Genomic DNA, 19,695 nt, shown 5'->3' with positions numbered 1-19,695 from the left:
GTTGCATGCTGGGAGGTTGGATCTCCGGGCGCTGTTGCATGCTGGGAAGTAGGGTGTCCAAGCACTGTTGCATGCTGGGAGTTGAGGGACACCCATGGGCTATAGTGGGCTCAAAAATGGGAGAATTCCAAGCTTTGTTGTTGCCTAGAGATTAAAGGGGTCTCCAAACGCTATTTTAAATTTGGACCAATGGTCTCCAAGGATTGTTGCATTCTGGGTTGTATGCTGGTGATGGGAGGAAGCTCAAGGGCTATAGAGGTCTCACACATAGGAGAATTCTGAGCCCTGTTGTTCGTTGGGTACTGCGGGGCGAGGGGAGGGGTGTGTCTCCAGTTTCAACGTGGAGCCTTTAAGCACTGTTGCATGCTGGGAAGTTGGAGGACATCTCTAATCACTGTTGCATTCTGGGAAGCACAAGGGCTTAGTAGGCTCAAATGTGGGAGTTCTAAGCCTTATTATTAGCTGGAACTGGAAGGTCTCCAAACACTCTTTTAGATTGGAACTGGGGTCTTTAAGGATTGTTGCATTCTTGGAGTTGATAGTCCAGAAAAATGCTGCATCTTGTTAATGTAGTCCTCATTGGATCAAATGTTTTCTAAGGTGGATAGAAAGGTCATCAATTATATAAGCTTCATTTATTTATCCTTTGTGTATTTACTGAGCACCTGTTATGTTCCATGCGCTGTGCTAAGGGCTGGAGATATAAGACTAACAACAAGACAGATAGTATCTTCCCCTCACAGAGCCTAGATTCTGACAGAATTACACAGTAACCAGGGGTGCCTGGGTGGCTCAGTCCGTTAAGCGTCTGCCTTCAGCTCAGGGCATGATCCCAGGGTCCTGGGATCGAGCCCCGCATCGGGCTCCCTGCTCCCCGGGGAGCCTGTTTCTCCCTCTCCCTCTGCTGTTCCCTCTGCTTGTGCTCTCTCACTCTGTCAAATAAATAAATAAAATATAAAAAAAGAATTAGACAGTAACCAGTATTTACACATAGGCTAATTCAACCATAATTGTGATGAGAATTATGATGAAGCATGTTAGGGGTATGCATTGCAGCGAGGGTGGGTCAGAGGAACTCAGAGAAGGTGATATTTAAGCGGGTAATTGAAGGATGAATAGGAATCATCCAGAGTGTGGTGGTGGCAATATTGGTGATGTTTGTGGTGGTGGTGATGGGGACAATGACGGTGGTGACAGTGACGATGTTGGCAATGTTGGCGGTGTTGGTGGTGATGATGGTGATGATGGTGATGGTGGAATAGCACGTGCAGAGGCTGTAGAAGACTTAACAAGCTTGAGGAACAGAATGAAGATCAGAGCATAAAGCAGGCCAAATCTTGCACAAATGTACATGGTAACCCTAACTAACAAGTGAGGTAGAGCCTGGTGCAGGATAAAAGAGACACAATGAGTCTTCAAGAGCATGGGCATATGAATGGAAAATAATAAGGACCAATTCTTATTGTTTTGTTGCCTTAGATATCTTCCTAAATAAGGGGGGGAAAATCAGTCATCTTCTTTCCTTTCTTTCATTAATTCATGTGTTCATTTTATGCATTGGTACACACACAGACACATTGTACACAACACGTTTGTACATGTATGTAGGTGTAGTATAAGAGTGTACAAGACAGAAAGGTGCTTTCCCTTATGGAGATTATCATCTGGTTAAGGACACAGAAATATCACAGATCATCCCACAATTACAAACTTCTAGGTGCTATAAAGGAAAAGGAAAAGTAGAATCCTATGAGAGTGCATAATAAGAGCACTTGATTTGAAGCAGAGAGTTAGAGAGGGAGTTCATGAGTAACCAAGCTAGACAGAGTTCAGTGAATTTAAGATCTTGAAAGAAAGCCAGTGTGGCTGGAGCATGGAGAGTGAGGAGGAGACTGGTATAAAAGATGGGCCAGTAAATCAACAGGGAATCAAAAGATCTGGGTTGGAATCCCAACTTCTGAAGACATGTGATCTTGGGCAGATTTTTTTTTTTTTTTAATCTCTGAGCTCAGGTATTCTTATATCCCTGAACTCACTCATCCAAGTAACCATTTGTTAAACATCCATCCCATTAATCCATCTGTCCATCCCATCCATCCATCCACCCATTCATTAATTCCCTCCCACTCTCTTCTCCCTTTTCCATTCTCCTTTCCTTTCTCCCTCTCTCCCTCCATCTATTTTTCCATCTGTTCATCCATCCAATTATTCAACAAGTATTTTTTTTATATTTAGTAAGTGCCAGATGCTGTGCTAGGTACCACTGGGGATAGAAAGATGAATAAGATTAAGATGATCCCTGTTCTTGTGTAATTTATGGCATGGTAGGAATTTGGTGCTACTGTTATTACTGAACTCATACCTGGGTTATTCCTGGGGGTGCCATGAAGGTGTGGATATAAAAGTGTTTTATGGAAATCTCAGGCATGAAATTTTTCTGCAAATTGTACATCCAAATGAAAGTGAGGGGGTGGATTTGATGCTGTAAGTACTTTAGTTATATTGGGTATCAGGGACTGGGCAGATTGTGTTTTTAAGTTCTCCTTAGATAAAGGGACATATTTGGGTTACATTGTTTCTCTCCATAAAATAAATACGTCAGGTGTTTGTTCATGTTTTAGAGATCTGAGACAGACAAGGTTCCTGCCCTCATGGATTTATAGTTTACTGAGAGAGATAGAAATTGGCCAGACAGACAGTACTAATATAAATTAATATATGTTAATAATTCCAGCTGTGGGGATGCCTGGGTGGCTCAGCCAGTTAAGCATCTGCCTTCCGCTCAGGTTGTGATCCCAGGGTCCTGGGATCGAGTCCCACATCAGGTTCCTTGCTCAGCGGGAAGCCTGCTTCTCCCTCTGCCTGCAGCTCCCCCTGCTTGTGCTCTCTTCTCTGACAAATAAATAAATCTTTAAAAAAATAATTCCAGCTATGATAAATGCTATAAATGAAAAAAGTAAGAGGAAGATGTATCATAGGGAAATCTGATGTTGACTTAAGTGGCAGTGCTCAGGGAAGGCTTCTCAGAAGAAGTATAATGTAAGTAGGGATGCATACAGATCTCCAGGCTTGAAAGAATTTGGTGCATCTAAAGGCTGAAAGAAGTCCTACTCTCTACTATTATACGGTGGGAAGAGCAGCTGAAAGGAGGCCGAAGAAGTAGGCAGGGGCCAGATCACGTGGGCCCTTCTAGATCATACAAGGGATATCAGGCTTGATCTTTGAGGAGGTACAGTGATGTGCCTAACAGAATAGTCAACGGAGTAGATCTGGCTGCGCTCAAACCCAAGCTCCACTTCTCCAGGCTTTAATGTTCTCTTCTGTAAAATGGGGATGATAATAATATGTACCTCATTAGGTCTAGTGGGAAGAGATGAGACACGAGAGCATCTGGTTGGATTCTTGGCACAAAGCTAGTGTGTCAAGGCTAGGGGTCCGCAGACTGCAGCCCATGGCCAAATCCTACCTCTTTGCTTTGGGGTTAGTCATATTTTTAAACCATTTCCTGCCTGGTTCAAAAGCCAGTAAATGAACAATAAATTACTACCACTAGAATAACATGGCTCCAGGGTCTTATGTGGCCTGGCTCCTGGCTACGTGGGACTTCATCTCTTACCACTTGCTCCCTCCATTCTGGCCACGTTGGCTTCTCCGCTGTTCCTCAGATACTCCACATTCATTTCCTCCTCAGAGCATTTTGCGCTGCTGTCCCCTCAGCCTGGAATGTTCTCCCGCTAGATCATCCTATGTCTCGTTTCTTCATATCATTTAAGTTTCTGATCAAATATTACCTCCTCAGAGAGACCACTGTTGACCACCTTGTCTAGAGTAGGCCCGTCACCTGCTGTGTCCCTACCTTGCCTTTTTTCCCCCTATAGAATCGATCACTACCCGGAATTATATATTTATGTATGTATTCATTTGCTTGCACTGCCATAACAAAGTACCATAGATTGGGAGTGGGGAAGGGGCTTAAAGAACATAAACGTGTTTTCTCACAGTTCTAGAGGCTGGAAGTCAGAGGTCCAGGTGTAGGCAGGGCTGGTTTCCTCTGAGGCCTCTCTCCTTGGCTTGTAGATGGCCGTCTTCTTCCTGTGTCCTCAAAGGTTGTCACTCTGTGGGTCTGTGTCCTGACCACCTCTTGTAAGGACACCAGCAATATTGCCCTCCATATTGGATTAGGGCCCTATTGGCCTCATTTACATTTAATTATTGCTTTAAAGACCCTATCTTCAAATATAGTCACATTCTGAGAAAGTACAGGGTCAGGATGCTAACACATGAACTTTTGGGGCCATGATTCAGCCTACAGCAATACATTTACCTGATTATTGTCCAATTCTCCCTCTGGGATGGGAGTCCAGGAGGACAGGGCCTTTGTTAGTCTTGTTTTTTTTTTGTTAAAGATTTTATTTATTTATTTGAGAGAGAGAGAATGAGAGAGAGAGAACACATGAGAGGGGATAGGGTCAGAGGACGAAGCAGACTCCCTGCCGAGCAGGGAGCCCGATGCGGGACTCGATCCCGGGACTCCAGGATCATGACCTGAGCCGAAGGCAGTCGCTTAACCAACTGAGCCACCCAGGCGCCCATAGTCTTGTTTATATATTTTACAATGAGAGCTCAGTTAAGATCTGTTGAATGAATGAAAGATGCGTGTAGCAAAAGAAGAAAGGGGACTGGAGAGCGTCTCCTCCAGTGCCCTAAGCTGAGCTGCATGGGGCCCAAGAGGCGAGCCAGTGACCCACAGGACACAGATTCCTGGCTGCATTCTCCAGGCCCCTGATTAAAAACTTCACAGGGAAGCAGAGTGCCGGGAGGAAGGAGGGTCTGGGACTGAGGTTGGGGCCAGACTCCAGAGTCTGAGAGAGGAGACAGCTAGGACCCATGACTCATGGATGACCGTCAGATGGTCCTACATGATCTGACCCCTGCTGGCCTCTCTACTTCCATCACCTGCCACTCTCCCCTCCCCACTCCCTTTGCTCCAACCATACCGACCTTCTTACTTTCCCCCAAACACACTGTATTCATTCTACCATAGGGCCTTTGCAGCAGCTGTTCCCTCTCCTTGAAACAGCCATCACTTAGTTTGGTGCATGGCTGGCTTCTTTTCATTCTCCAGGTCTTACTCAAATGGCTTTTCCTGGTGACATCATCTTAAAGTCCCTGCTGTACCTTGGATGTCACTCCCCTTCCCATCACGCTGTTTTTATCTCCTTTCCGGGCACACATCACTCTCTGAAATAATCTTGTCTTCTCATGTGTTTACTTTGGAAGCTACAACCCGGCAGCCCACAGCTAACAATGACCCATAAATGTACTTTGACGGACAGTGCATAAAGATTTCTCTGAGCAAATATTTAAAGGTGTTGGGCAAATTTCCATAAAAATAGTCATCATTTTAAAAATTCCAGCTATCCTTGAAAAATCAGAAGGTCTGGCAATTGAAGTCCCCATTTCTGAAGGGTTGCAGTTGGCCAAAGCTGAGTTTTGGCTACTCTCTGTCATATTTCCCACCACACTCACCTGCCTCGTTGATTTATGCTTTCTCTTGTTGCCTCCTGCAGGCATCTGAGGTTTGCAAGCCTTGGTTTATTTTCTCACCACCTGTCTTGTCCAAGTAGAATATAAGCTCCATGAGGTTAGGGTCTTTGTCTGTCTTATTCTTTCTTCTTTTCTTGCCATTGTTGTTTTTAATCAAGCTGCATTGCAACTTGACTGCCTTTCTTTTCATTTTATGATCCCTCATCTTTATTGGGGTATGATTAATGGGCTTTACTGGGGTATGATTGATGAATGGAAATTGTAGATCTTTAAGGTGTACAACTTGATGTGTTGATATACATGCATGTCATGAATTGATCACCACAGTCAGCCTAGTTCACACTATCCATCACCCCACATGGCTACCTTTGTGTGTGTGGTGGGAACTCTGAGGATCTAGTCTCCTAGCAGATTTCGAGTGTATGATTGTGTTGCTAACTATAGTCACCCAGCTGTACATCAGATCCCCACAACTCATTTGCCTTGCATAGTTGAATTCTGTGCCCTTTGCCCCACATCTCCCCATATCCCCTCCCCCCAGCCTTTGGCAACCATGTTCTACTCTGTGCTTTTATGAGTTGGACTGTTTCAGATTCCATCATCACTCTTTCCAAAAGCCTTGATGGAGTTTTTTGTTGTTGTTGTTTGGTTTTGTTTGTTTGTTTGTTTTGAAACAAACAAAGCTCTACACCCAACGTGGGGCTTGAAATCACCCCCCCGCCCCTGCCCCCGAGATCAAGAGTTGCATGCTCTACCAACTGAGCCAGCCAGGCACCCCTTTTATTTTTTTAATATATATATATTTTTTATGGAGTCTTCATTTGATTTTTGCTATTCTTGATTCCAGGATTTGCTTTTTCCATTTATTTATATATTTATGTATGTATGTATTTGAAGGAGGGGGAGGGTCAGAGCGAAAGAGAATCCTAAGCACGCTCCATGTCTAGTGTGGAGCCCAGCGTGGGGCTTGATCCACAACCCTGAAATCATGACCTGAGCTTAAAACAAGCCGGACGCTTAACCGACTGAGCCGCCCAGGCGCCCCTGCTTTTTCTCTTTTTTAAGCCTATAAAATGCACATAACCAAAATTGACCATTTCAACCATTTTTGTTTTCGATTGTGTGGCGTTAAGTAGGCTCACACTGTGGTGCAGCCAGCCCCGTCATCCATCTCCACCACTTTTTCACTTTCGTGTTTCCCCAGCTGAAACTCTGTCCCTGTGAAGCAGCAGCCCCCATTCCCCTGGCCCTCAGCCCCGGCGGCCACCATTCTGTCCCTCTGTCCTTCTGTCCCTATCAGCTTGTGTTGTGTTCCCTCTTTATCTCCAGCTTCCCGAACTGTGCGTGCTGTGTAGTAGGTGTTTGGTAAAGAGCTGTTGGATGAATGGGGTGGGGCGGTGCTGAGGGTCCCCCAGATTGCTGTTTGAGCGAGGACGAGATGGGGTGTGTTAGGGAAATGCTCAGACCCGGGCCCGGGTCCCCCGGGGCCTGAGCACCGTGCCTGTCCTCCCCCTACAGGCCTGCTGCTCCTGGTCAGCCTGGAGGTGTTCCGGCATTCCGTGCAAGCCCTCCTGCAGAGAGTCAGCCCTGAGCCTCCCCCGGCCCCCGCCCTGACCTATGAATACTCCTGGTCCCTGGGCTGTGGCGTGGGGGCCAGCCTGGTCCTGCTGCTGGGGGGGGGCTGCTTTCTCCTGCTCACCTTGCCTCCCTGGCCCTGGGGCTCACTCTGCCCCAAGCAAGGGCACAGGGCTACCTAGAGCCACCACTGTGCCTTCTGCAAGCTCCTTCTAAACCTTTCCTTTTCTCCATTTTGTCCCCCAAATCTGCCCCCCCCACGCCGTCCTGGAGAAACTGTGGGGCACACATGGTTTGCACAAACCTGCCTCGTCTTTTCCCTCTGTGAATATGTTCTTTTCTGTGGCTGAATTGGGATGCTTGGGGGTAGGATGGGGAGAGGCTTTTTGCAAACGAGGGTCCCCAGGGAAGGCTGGGGGCGACCTGACGGGGTAACTAGGGAGTGGGGTGGGGGGATGAGGTCAGGGGGTCTTGGGAGGAGGGAGTTGGACCGATTCATTTCCCAGATCTGGATGTGTTCACTTGTGGGAGAGACTTCTTCCAACTCATTTGAACCTTGGGGAAACGGGAGGGGGTGGGGAAATCTTTGGCTCTGACCTTGCTATGGTCAGCTTGGGATTAAAAGTTTGGAAATTTAACAGCTTTTATTTGGAGTCTGTCTGGGTGTGATTGTGCGTCCCGGGGTAGAGAAAAGTGACCCCCTCGTGCTCTCCAGAAACCTGTGGCATGCTGCTTGGCAGCCCCAGAGTCACATGTCAAGAAACCCACAGAGAGTGACAGGAAAATGCAGCAGTTTAGGACACAAACACTGTGGGTTGAACTGCATCCCTCCCAAATGTCTGTGTTGGGGTCCTAATCCCCAGGACCTCAGCACGAGGCCTGATCTGCAGAGAGGGTCTGTACAGACGTGATTAAGCCCTATTCCAGTGACTGGTGTCCTCATACGGAGGGGAGATTAGGACGCAGACAGGCCCGAGGGAAGAGACAGGGAGAAGGCGGCCAGTCACCTATGAGCCCAGGGGAGAGACTCCAGCGCAGATTCTCCCTCGCGGTCTCTGGTCCTTGGAAGCCCTGAGACACACTGACCCCGGGCTTCCTGCCTCCAGAACCAGGACAATGCAGTCTGTGGTGCTCTGTTAGGGTGGCCCCAGCAGACTAGCATGGAGTCCAGGACCTGGGAACGGGTGCTGAAGATGAGCACGTGGCTCTGGGGCAGGGGGCCTAGGAGAGGCTGGGGACTGCTGAGGTGCATGATGGAAGAGCCTCCATGGCCCCCAGGAGACTGCGGGAGGGGACGCGCCTGCGGGAGAGCTGTCTCCTCAGGGAATGCAGTGATCACGTGAACAGAATGCTGGTAGGAACTAGAACAGCAGCTGCGGAAACCAAGGGGAAGGAAGGCCCGGGTCAAGGGTTCCCGTCCCTCGGGCCAAAGGGCCGGCCTTGCACCTTGTGAAGACCAGGTATGTATTTCAACCCCAAAATCACAACTCGAGTACATTCTTCAGTTACACAGAATAGCCGAAGCTGATCTGTTATTTCTCAATTTCTCAACATTTAAAGATACTTAAGGTAGGGATGCCTGGCTGCTCAGTGGGTAGAGCATGCAACTCTTGGTCTCTGGGTCACGAGTCCAAGAGCCCCACATTGGGCATAGAGATTAAAAATTAAAATCTTAAAATCTTTTTTTTTAAAGATCTTATTTATTTATTTGAGAGAGAGAGAGAGAGAGAGCACAAGTCAGGGGGGGGGGGGGGGCAGAGGGAGAGGGAGAAGTAGTCTGTGGGGCTCCATCCCAGGACTCTGGGATCATGACCTGAGCTGAAGGCAGGCGCTTAACCGACTGAACCACCCAGGCGCCCCTAAAAATAAAATCTTTAAAAAACTTTTTAAAATTGGGACTATGTGCTGGCTTATGAATACAAATGTGTTAATACCCAGAGTTTGATTCTCTTCAGTGTTGCTATATTTAATTATAAATATAATTACATATATAATATTATATATTATACCAGTATTATATATAGCTATGATTATGTTATAATCACTTGGTTATTAATAATACTATGGATATTATATTTAACATGTTAGCATTCTCTTAAGCATTTCTATATTTGATTATACATTATAAATACAATTATATATTATATAACTATATGATGTAACATAATTATATATTATAGTAATCTTTATATGAATGTTGTATTACTAGCCTATCATGTTATATAAATATAGGATTCATAATATTACATATATGGAACATAATATATATAATGTATAAATATATCATAATATTTATAATATAACATGCCACATAATATTTCTATAACACGACGTGTTATAGGACATAAATAATTATGTAGCTATAATTGCAATTATCATCCCAGGGCTCCCAGCAACCTCCTCACTGGGGAGATTCCTTTTCATCCAGGAAACGTGGAGTGGCCTTCTGTTGGTTCACTGAGACCGCACCCCCATCTCAGAGTCAGTGGGGCACTCTTTGGTAGGACACTCTCTTCCTTCCTTTCTGTACTGAAGTCAGCATTGCACTGAGGATGGGTGGGGTTCCCATCCTCCTTTGACAGGTAGAGGAGGCGTGGGGCAGTGGCCAGGGAAACCCTAGCTCCACCTTCCACAGCCCGAGCACGTTGCTGGACTGCTGGGCTTCCACTTCTTCATCCCTTCAGAGAGCTCCTCTCAGGGCTTACCTTCTAGAGCCATTGCCAAGAGCGATGCTGTCCTACTCCCTGCAGAGCTTTGGCACCCGGGCATGACTCAGATCAGCCCTGCTGCTCTTATTATCGAGTGGCACTTTGGGCCCGGCATACAGTAGAGAGCACAAATGGGACCCCCAAAGAGCTGACAGTCTGGTGATGGAAACAGATATTCATCACATAATCACGCTAATGAACGTGTAATTATAAACTCAGATAAAAGCCAGGGAATGGGATCAGCAATACGTTTTTTTTTTTTTTCCTACTTGACTTTGAGGCCAGCTGGCTCGGGGAGGCTCTGAGAGATGTCCGCTTGGTTTTGGGAACGGCTGTTAGTGCAGGGGGCCTGTGCTCTGCACCCTCTTTCCTACCCAGGGTCTGTGTGGGCTTCTCAGAGGTGGGGGAAAGGAATAGAGACCCACCAACGACTAGTAACTGGAACCACATCGTACTGTGGATTAATTTGCCGAAACATTAACTTGCTTCTCTTCATCTTATATTTTTTGCAGTAAAGGAAAATAGAAGCTTCTTGAAATCTACAATCCTGTCCTTTCTAAATACATTTTAAAACTTTTCAAACATAATTTCAAAGTTACAGAGAAGTTGCAAGAATCAAAATAACGCAAAGAAGACCCACATACTCTTCACTCACATTCCCCTGTTGCTAACGTTTTACCCTACGTCCATGTGTCTTTTTGAAATTCAGCAAACGTTTATTTTTAAATGTGGAATGCATCAGATATGCAAAAGTGTGTGTAAGAACCCAACATCCCATTTAAAGAATCAGAATAAAAAACACTCGCTTTCTCAGAACCCTGGCTGAGGAAAAGAACTCGGATCTTGGAAGCTGCTTTCATGTTCTTAGCTGAGCTCATCCCCACCTCCAGCTCCAAGATTACCAACCACAACCTGGATTTTGAATAAGTCCTACCCTTTTCCTTGTAGTTTTGCAAACTATAATTCTACTCTTTAAAGAAAATGTTTCATTTTGCTTATGTTTGAACTTCATGTAAATGGAATCTAACCATGTATATTTTTCTGTGTAATGTTTGTCTTTCTATTTTTTTTAAAGCCTGAAGAAGATTCAAGCTCATGGCCAGAGGGACAGATGAGACCCACAGACATATTTGTTTAGCCTTCACGATGTTTACAAGGTTATTTAATGATTTAATGGAGGGAAAATTCATACAATGTAAAATTAACCATTAGCCATTTTTAAACAAACAATCCAGCAGCATTTAGTACATTCTCAGTGTTGTTCCAAGACGTTTTATGACCCCAGAGGAAACCTGTCTGCACCAAACAGCTACTCTCCATTTCCCCTAGCCGCTCATCTACTTTCTGTCTCTGTGGATTGACCAATTCCGGGTGTTTCGTATAACTGAAAACAGGTGTTCAGACAAAGACCTGTACATGAATGTTCCCAGCAGCACCATTCACAGGAGCCTAAAGATCTCTGCGGGGAGTCAGAGGAGGGGACGGTGCAGAATCTACTCTAAACATTATTCACTGCCTCCTCAAGGAAAAACAAGGGGCACTCAAGTGTGAGATGTGAAAAGCCAAAGATAAGATAAGGAGTACTTAGGACTTTGCGTGTCTTCCTTCTCAGTGTCATGAAGGCATATTTCATGCTCTACTTCCTTTACCACTTAGATAAAAATTCAGATTTCTCATGGCTCTGTGTGATCTGGCTTCCTACCTTTCTTCCTGCGCTTTGTTCTGACCAGCCTGCTTTGCCCCCAGCGGCACTGGCCTCATGCTCAGATCTTAGAACTAGAACATACCAACTCTCCCCTGCCTCAGGGCCTTTGCACCTGTTGAAATTCCTGCCTGAGGGGCATTCCCTTTACATTCCTCAGGGCTGGATACTTTGCAGTCTTTAATTTTCGTAAACACACTTCCTTCCAAGCCTTCCCTGACTCCCTTCCTAAAGGGAAGACCTCCCCTCCACACACCCAGTATGTTATATTCTCCACATACCCATTATGTTATATTGTATCACCCTGCTTATAGCCAGCCGAACACTCATCGCAATCTATAAATATTTATTTACTTGGTTCTGTCCCTCTTTCCAAGCAGAATATAAGCTCCATGAAGGTGGGGATCTTGGCTACTTTTTAAAAATAGTAATAACCCTTCCAAAAAAAAAAAAGCCTGGTACATTGTAGGTGCTCAATAAATGTTTGTTAAATAGCTGGATAAATAAGACAATTCCAGAAATGGGAGGGGCTTGCTCAAGACAGGGAGCCTGCCCCAGGCTTCTGTCTCCTGACTCCCAGACCAGGGTCTAACTGCCGGAAGTACGATGCCCGCCAAGAGCAAAGAAAGCCCTCAAGCGGACTGACTCGGTGTCATGAAGTCCGTTCATGTTGTTGTCGACCTCCAGAACTTTGTCTTCCCAAAGCAAAACTCTCTGTGAAGCAGTCACCCCCCATCCCCCTCTCCCTCTGGCCCCGGGGTAGCTACTTTTTGTCTCTATGAATCTGACAACTCTAGGAACTTCATGTAAGTGGTTTCGTCTAGTATTTGTACTTTCGGGTCCTGGCTTATTTCACTGAGCATGATCTACTCGAGGCTCATCCGTGTTGTAGCAGGGGAAATGTATAATTTCCTTCCTTTTTTAAGGCTGTCTAATATCCCCTTGTCTGCCCCAAATTCATATGTTGAAGCCCTCACCTCCAATGTGACTGTATTTGAAGAAACCAGCCCTGCCGGCACTTTCATCTTAGATTTCTAGCCTCTAGAACTATGAGATAACACAGTTCTGTTGCTTCAGCCACCCAGCTATGATATTCTATGATAGCAGTCTGAGCTGATTAATACACATGTATACAGCACATTTTGTTTATCCGTTCCTCCGCTGACGGATCACTTCTACCTTCAGTGCTGCTGTGAACACGGGTGTGCAAATATCTGATGCAAATATGCATCTTTGAGTCCCTTGCTTTCGATTCTTTCAGGCTCATGCCCAGACGCAGCAGTTGGAGCATACGGTAATGCTAGTTTATGAGTTGGAATCTGACGGTCCGAATTCTTGTTGGGTCAGTGAGGACTCACAGTGAGAGAAGCTCAGCGGGGGATGGCTCTGGGGAGTGTGATGTCGCAATAAACTATATCTCATTTCCTGAAGGGTCAGCAAAAGACCAACTGTGGGGCTGAAAACAGAGCAGGGAGAGAGTGTGACCTCCACAGCTTTGCCCCCTTTCTCAAACTGCAGAACCGGAACGGGGGTCTTTGGAACAGGGCAAAGGGACCCCCGTGTGTGTGGTTCCTGCTCCGCTTTGGGGAGCCTCCTGGGGTTGGGCAAACGGCTTGAGGCTGGAAATGAGGGTCTTGGTGTGGAGACGGGCAGGATGGGACTGGGGTTCTGCAAGGAAATCACCATTACAGTCCTCAGTGAGGTTGTGTTGGACGTTAGATTTTGGGCGACAACAGTGGGTGCCTTGCTTCTTCTCCGTCTTCCTTGGGCTGGAGACAATCATTGGCCGCCACCTAGCTGCAAAAACTGGCAGCCAGCAGGAGCCATGCCGGCTCCCAGCATTGATTCTCTCTTCTGGTTAGCTAGCGGTTTATACCGAACCAGCCCAAACTTAGTGACATAAAACAGCCATCACTGTAGTATGCCCATGGATTGTAAGGTTGGGAATTTGGGCAGAGCACAGTGGGGAGGGTAGTATCTGCTCCACAGCATCCCGGCCTCCGCTGGGAAGACCTGCATGGCAGAGAGAGACGTGGGTGGCAGGGTCCCGGCATCGAGCCGAATCATCCTCTACCTGGTCCCAGACCCGGCACTCGTGCTGCTTTCCCTCGCCCTTTAACAAGGAAACTTTTAATTTTAGAATGGTTTTAGATTTACAAAAACATTGCAAAGAGAATACGGAGACGCCCATTTATCCTCTGACCTGTTACCACTTCCCCCTATTGTCAATATCCGACGGTACATTTGTCACAATTAATGAACCAAACTCGATACATTGCTGCTGACTAGAGTCCATGCTGTGTTCAGATGTCCTTAGTTTTTACTTCATGTCCTTTCTTCTGTTACAGGATACATGACACTGATACAACATGCCTCCTTTTGACTGCAACAGTTTCCAGACTCCTTGTTCTGGATGACCTTGATGGTTCGAATGACCTTGATGGTTTGAATGACTTTGATGGTTTTGAGGAGTGCTGCTCAGGTGTCAGGGCTGGGGTTCATGTTCACCTGAAGGTGTGGAAGAGCGGTGTTGGAATTAGAAGAGTTATGTTGTTTTTGTGTGTTTGTGTCCAAGAGCTGTGAGTCCCCACACAGGAGGGTAGCAAGCACGCCAGTTCCTGGCTTCAAGCTCCGAGGGGGATAGCTTCCACTGGACCACTCAGAGCATTCAGTATGGGGTCAGGGCAGGCTCAGAGAGGAATGGGGTCCGGCTCAAGTCTGAACCATCTCGAGGGCTCAAGGTTGTGGCTCACAGCTCTGCAGACATTTGGGACAGAATGAAGGAATCAGGTGTCTTTTGTGCTTTCCACCAGCGCCACCTGGAGGTGCAAGGTGAACCCTGCAGAGAGGCTGGAAATGGGCTGATGGACCCCAAAGACAGAGCAGGCGGTCCTTCTGTGAGCACCTGGAGGAGATGCGTTTACAGGCACCGGGGGGTATGCAGGTGAGAACGGTGGCCTGAGGAGCAGGAGCGGAGGAGCAGAAGCTCCAGGTGGGGAAATAAAGAAAAAGCTGACCATGCCCAATGCTGCTGCAGGCAACCTGCCAAAAGCATTTCAATTACTGAACTGACACTATTTTTCCCTTGCATGTGACTAATTGGACACCTTTATTACCTAAGATGACTGTGAAGGTCATGAGACTTGCCTTGGATGTCTCCCAAGGGCACAGACCTGTGACGTGGGTGTGTTAGGGTAATGGGGGCGGAAGGAGAGTGCCAGTGTTCTGATCACGCCTGCTTACAAGCTCCTACGCTTATGATGAGGGTGACGAACGAATTTGTAACTTGTTCCCATTTGCCCAGAGCTTTCTCAGTCTTAGCCCTGAAATGTCCATGTCCTGTGAAACTCCTCGTTCCCACATCCTGGGGCAGCCCTTGCCCCAGCCCCAGTCCCGGGGTAACAGGGACAGTAGGTCCTACTGCTGGTAACAACCCTATCTGGTATCTCTCTCTCTTTATGATGAGGACGTGGAGTCCTGGCGATTTTAAGAAATCTTCCTTAGGTTCACATAAGCTGAACGTAGACCCAACACCATCTGAAAACAAAGGACACCCCCTTTCCTCAGCCCTGGCCTCTTCCCCGGCATGCCCCCCCCCACACCCCGGAAGACACAAGTTAGGAAAACACCAGTGGGCAACCCTCGCCATCCTGCATTTGGAATTTTAGCGAACAAACGGTTGGGAGTCACTTCATTACAATGAAAGGTGTGCTGTAGTGATTTAGGATGAATACCAGAGTGGATGTCCATAAATGATATCTTTTAGGGCCAGCGATTTTAACAATATTTGTCCAGACTCTGTTCAGAACAAAATCCATTCTCAGACTGGCTCCGACTCAGAAAACTTTCTCGGGTGTCATTTATTTTAATTTTTTTTTTTTTTTTTTGGCTCCGAGGGTTCCCAGAATGACTGAACAAGAAAGCTGCACGGAGAGGGAGGATGCTGAGTGTTGGAAGCAGTCAGAAGCAAGAAAACAAAAGCTGCAGGCATCCCAGCTCCTCGGCGGATGCTCTGAGTCATCTTCGTGTTTCTCCTTAAAGACCGGCTTCCTCCACATGGTGAGACAGATGGCCACCAAGAGCTCCCAGGTTTTAAAGAGAATGACTTCCCCGAGGAGAGGAACAGAGGTACCGCTCCCCCGCCCGCCCAGCGACTCCCTCGGGGGCTTCAGCACTTGGTCAGCCGTGGGCTGTGCAGGGAGCGGAGGGGAGCAAAGGGGATGCGCCTTCGGGTGCACCGATCCTGGGAGCTGCTGACTGATGCTGGGGCACCAGCTTGGCCAGTTCCAACTAGTGCTGCGGGCCCTCACATTCAGCAGGGACCCTGTGCTCAGGGCTTCGTGCTCTGCACTCACCATCTTGAAGTTCTTAGTCGTTTATCTTGGGATCTGTGTTTTGCTAATGAATTCCTACGGGACAGTGTAGCATATGGGACAGTGTAGCATATGCCCGGGGCTTAGAGCCATGCTTCCCTCCTGCCAGCCGGCCTCCAGCTGCCTCCCTAGTTCCCTGGGTTAGCCTGTTCTCCCGGCTGCTCCCACAAAGCAGCACAGACTGGGGGTGGAGGGTTGGGGAGGGGGCTTAAACAGCAGAAGTCTATTCTTTCTTGGTTCTGGAGGAACCAAGGTCAGCAGGACTGGTTCCTTCTGTCTCAGGCCTCTCTCCTGGCTTCTGGTGCTTCTCGGCTTGTAGACACATCACCCCGATCTCTGCTTTTATGTTCGCACGGTGTTCCCCCTGTGTGCATCTCTGTGCCCAAAGTTCCCTTATAAGGACATAGTCATATTGGACGAAGGGCCTGCGCCCTCCTCCAGTAGGACCTCATCTTTCAAATTAGGTCTGCAGTGACCCCTTCTCCAAATAAGGCCACATTCTGAGGTACAGGGGGGTTAGTACACACATGAATTTTGGGGGTACACGAGCTGAACCCACAAGAGTGTGAATCGGTGTGTGTGATTGTGCACACATAGAGGGTCTGTGTAGCTCTCTCTGTGGGTGTCTGCATAGAATAGTGTGTATGTGTGTGTGTTATGGACTGAGTATTTGTGCTCCCCCAAAACGCATTATGTTGCAGCCCTAAATTCCAGTGTGGCTATATTGGAGATGGGCCTCTAAGGAAGTAATTAAGGTTAAAGGAGGTCATAAGAGTGGGGCCCTGATCTGATAGTGTCCTTATGAGAAGAGCCCCAGAGAGTTCGCCCTCTCTCTCTGTCTCTGTCTTTCTCTCTCTGTCTCTCTCTCTCTCCACCCACTGCATGAGCACAGAGGGAAGGTCATGTGAAGACACAGCGAGAGGGTGGCTTCTGCAAGCCAGGAAGAGGGCTCTCACCAGAAGCTGAGTCGGCCAGCGCCCCATCCTGGACTTCCAGCCTCCAGAACTAAGGAAATAAATAAATGTCTATTGTTTAAATCACCCAATCTACAGGGTGTTACTGTGGCGGCTGGAGGGGTCTAATAGTGTGTGTGTGTGTGTGTGTGTGTGTCTGAGAGAGAAAGAGAGAGAGAAAGGGACTCTTTGTAGAGCAGAGGCCCCTGTAGGTTCATCATGTGTGCCTTTCATGGAAATCCAGACTGAGTCTTCTCTCCCTTCCTCCAGGCTTACTGACCCCTCACTCTCCTCTGCTTTCTGTCCTCACCTCCCACAGTGCACCCCCCCGCCCCCAAGCACACACAGTGAGAGCAGAGAGACTGACACACCCAAAGGAGGTTGAAGAGTCTGGGACAGGCCAGGGCCCCAGGATTCAGGAGGCCTCTCTGCTCTTGGACCCCTTCACCCTCTTCCCAACCCAGTCGCCTTGACTGTACTTTACAGACTGACTCAGGCTATAGGGTGAAGGACAAGCTGCAAAGTTCCTGGGAAACAAGCCCCATGCAGGTTGCAGAGCCGGCTGGGTCTCTTCACAAAGAGATGTTGGTTGGGCCCCCTCCCTTAGGCAAAACCACCTCTGCGGTAGGATGGATGGCTCCAGAAGTTCAGCATGTCAGGACAGAGAGGACCCCAGAAACCATCCTATCCTGCTTGTTTCCCACTTTTTTTTTTTAGATTTTTTATTTATTTATTTGACAGAGAGAGACACAGTGAGAGAGGGAACACAAGCGGGGGGAGTGGGAGAGGGAGAAGCAGGCTTCCTGCTGAGCAGGGAGCCTGATGCGGGACTCGATCCCAGGACCCCGGGATCATGACCTGAGCCGAAGGCAGACGCTCAATGACTGAGCCACCCAGGCACCCCATTTCCCACTTTTACAGATCTGAAAACTGAGGAAGGGGCAAAAAAAGTCTCCCATTGCATCCTAGAACACATATTTCCTGGCTTACTTCAGTTCTTATTCTGGTGATTCATTCAGATTTCAAAAAGCGTTGGTCTAGGACAGATGTTGGCGATAGGCCCATCACTTGTGTTTGTAAATAAAGTTTTATTAGAACACAGACCCACCTATTTGTTTACATAACAGATATGGCTGCCTTCATGCTTTAAGAGCAGAGATGATGCAACATAGAGAGCCTATGGTCCACAAAGGCTGAAAATACTTTTCAGAAAAAGTTTGTGGACCTCCGGTCTAGGGCTTGGCAGGCCTGGGTTTTCTTTTTTTTTTTTTTTTTTAATTTTTATTTATTTATTTATTTATTTTTAAAGATTTTATTTATTTATTTGACAGAGACACAGCGAGAGAGGGAACATAAGCAGGGGGAGTGGGAGAGGGAGAAGCAGGCTCCACACAGAGCAGGGAGCCCGATGCGGGGCTCGATCCTGGGACTCCAGGATCATGACCTGAGCCGAAGGCAGTCGCTTAACCGACTGAGCCACCCAGGCGCCCCATCTTTCTTTTTTTTTTAAATAAAGATTTTATTTATTTATTTGAGAGAGAATGAGATAGAGAGAGAGCATGAGAAGGGGGAGAGTCAGAGGGAGAAGCAGACTCCCTGCCGAGCAGGGAGCCCGATGCGGGACTCGATCCAGGGACTCCAGGATCATGACCTGAGCCGAAGGCAGTCGCTTAACCTACTGAGCCACCCAGGCGCCCCAGGCCCGGGTTTTCTACCTACCGTGTAGATACATGGGTGAAAGATGCTAAACCATATCCTCTGTTATTATTCCTGATAAGGTGGGCATGCATTAGCCAAAGATAGTCTTGGAGGTTTTCTTCTTTATGTATTAGTTGTAGTAATGTTTAAGTAGAAGCTTGGCCTCCTCAGCTCTGTGGTTGTGCTAACGTATTGGTTATAAATGAAAGGCGAGATAAATGCTTGATTTCTTTCCTCTGTGCTTAAGTCTTTTGTGAGTGGGTTTCTAGCGTGTTCCAAAGGTAGCCGGTAATATCTTTTTCTAAATTGATCCAGTAAGTGAAAACCCCCCTTACCTCTTTGGCTAAAAGTCTGCAAGGCTGTGAGCCTAGAATTGTCATAGTCAGTCCCAGACTCCTCAGGACAGCTGGTCTGAATAATAATGATAACACAGAAATAGAAACAAGGATGAGAGATACAGAGAGGAAAAGTCTAAATGATATTTGAGCCTGTGGATGTAATCGTCTGAGGTATCTCTAGTTCTGTCTTTTCTTTAGTTAGTTTACATGACTCAGTTTCTTCTTTCTTTCCCTCCCTCCCTCTTTTTTTTTTTTTTAATGTAATCTCTAGGGGCACCTGGGTGGCTCAGGTGGTTAAGCATCTGACTCTGGGTTTCTGCTCAAGTCCTGATCTTAGGGTCTTGAGATCAAGCCCCATGTCAGGGTCCATGCTCCTTGGGGAGCCTGCTTGAGATTCTCTCTCTCCCTCTCTCATGCATGTGAATTCTCTCTCTCTCTCTCAAATCAATCAATCAATCAATCAATCAATCAATCAATCTTAAAAAAAAATAAATGTAATCTCTACAACCAAGGTAGAGCTTGAACTCACAACCCCAGGAGTCTATCAACTGAGCCAGCCAGGCGTCCCACCTTTTTCTTTATTGTTTTCAAGTCTTTTCAGATCAAGTTTCTCCTTTCGTCATTTCCATCCAAGAATTTGAAGTACGCTAATAATGGAAGGCAGTGCCGATGAAATAGAAGTGAGCATATTTCATCAGGAACGGGTCTTTCAGTAAAGGGTACTAGGGCAGTTGGTTATCCAAGTGGAAAAATTAGATCCCTACCTCACACCTTAGACAAAAATTAATATCAGATGCATTA

General features: G+C 47.0%; 1 protein-coding gene and 1 long non-coding RNA gene across 2 annotated transcripts in view; both read left to right on the top strand.

Moving 5' to 3' along the window:
• CACNG6 (calcium voltage-gated channel auxiliary subunit gamma 6) overlaps positions 1-7,380 on the top strand; it is a 43,981-nt gene extending 36,601 nt beyond the window's left edge. Inside the window, exon 5 of the mRNA XM_044911338.1 lies at positions 7,066-7,380. Coding sequence (XP_044767273.1) covers positions 7,066-7,304 — 239 coding nt within the window. The 3' untranslated portion in view covers positions 7,305-7,380. The remainder of the gene's footprint in view (positions 1-7,065) is intronic.
• Positions 7,381-10,868: 3,488 nt separating this feature from the next.
• Positions 10,869-14,463, top strand: LOC110573625. Its single transcript, XR_002479916.1, has 3 exons — positions 10,869-10,987; positions 13,881-13,957; positions 14,346-14,463. It is a non-coding gene; the product is annotated as an uncharacterized LOC110573625 (long non-coding RNA).
• Positions 14,464-19,695: the final 5,232 nt, after the last annotated feature.

This window comes from Neomonachus schauinslandi, chromosome 16 (genome assembly GCF_002201575.2).
Source record: "Neomonachus schauinslandi chromosome 16, ASM220157v2, whole genome shotgun sequence".
Classification (NCBI taxonomy): Eukaryota; Metazoa; Chordata; class Mammalia; order Carnivora; family Phocidae; genus Neomonachus; species Neomonachus schauinslandi.
This window is presented reverse-complemented; position numbering and strand designations above follow the sequence as displayed.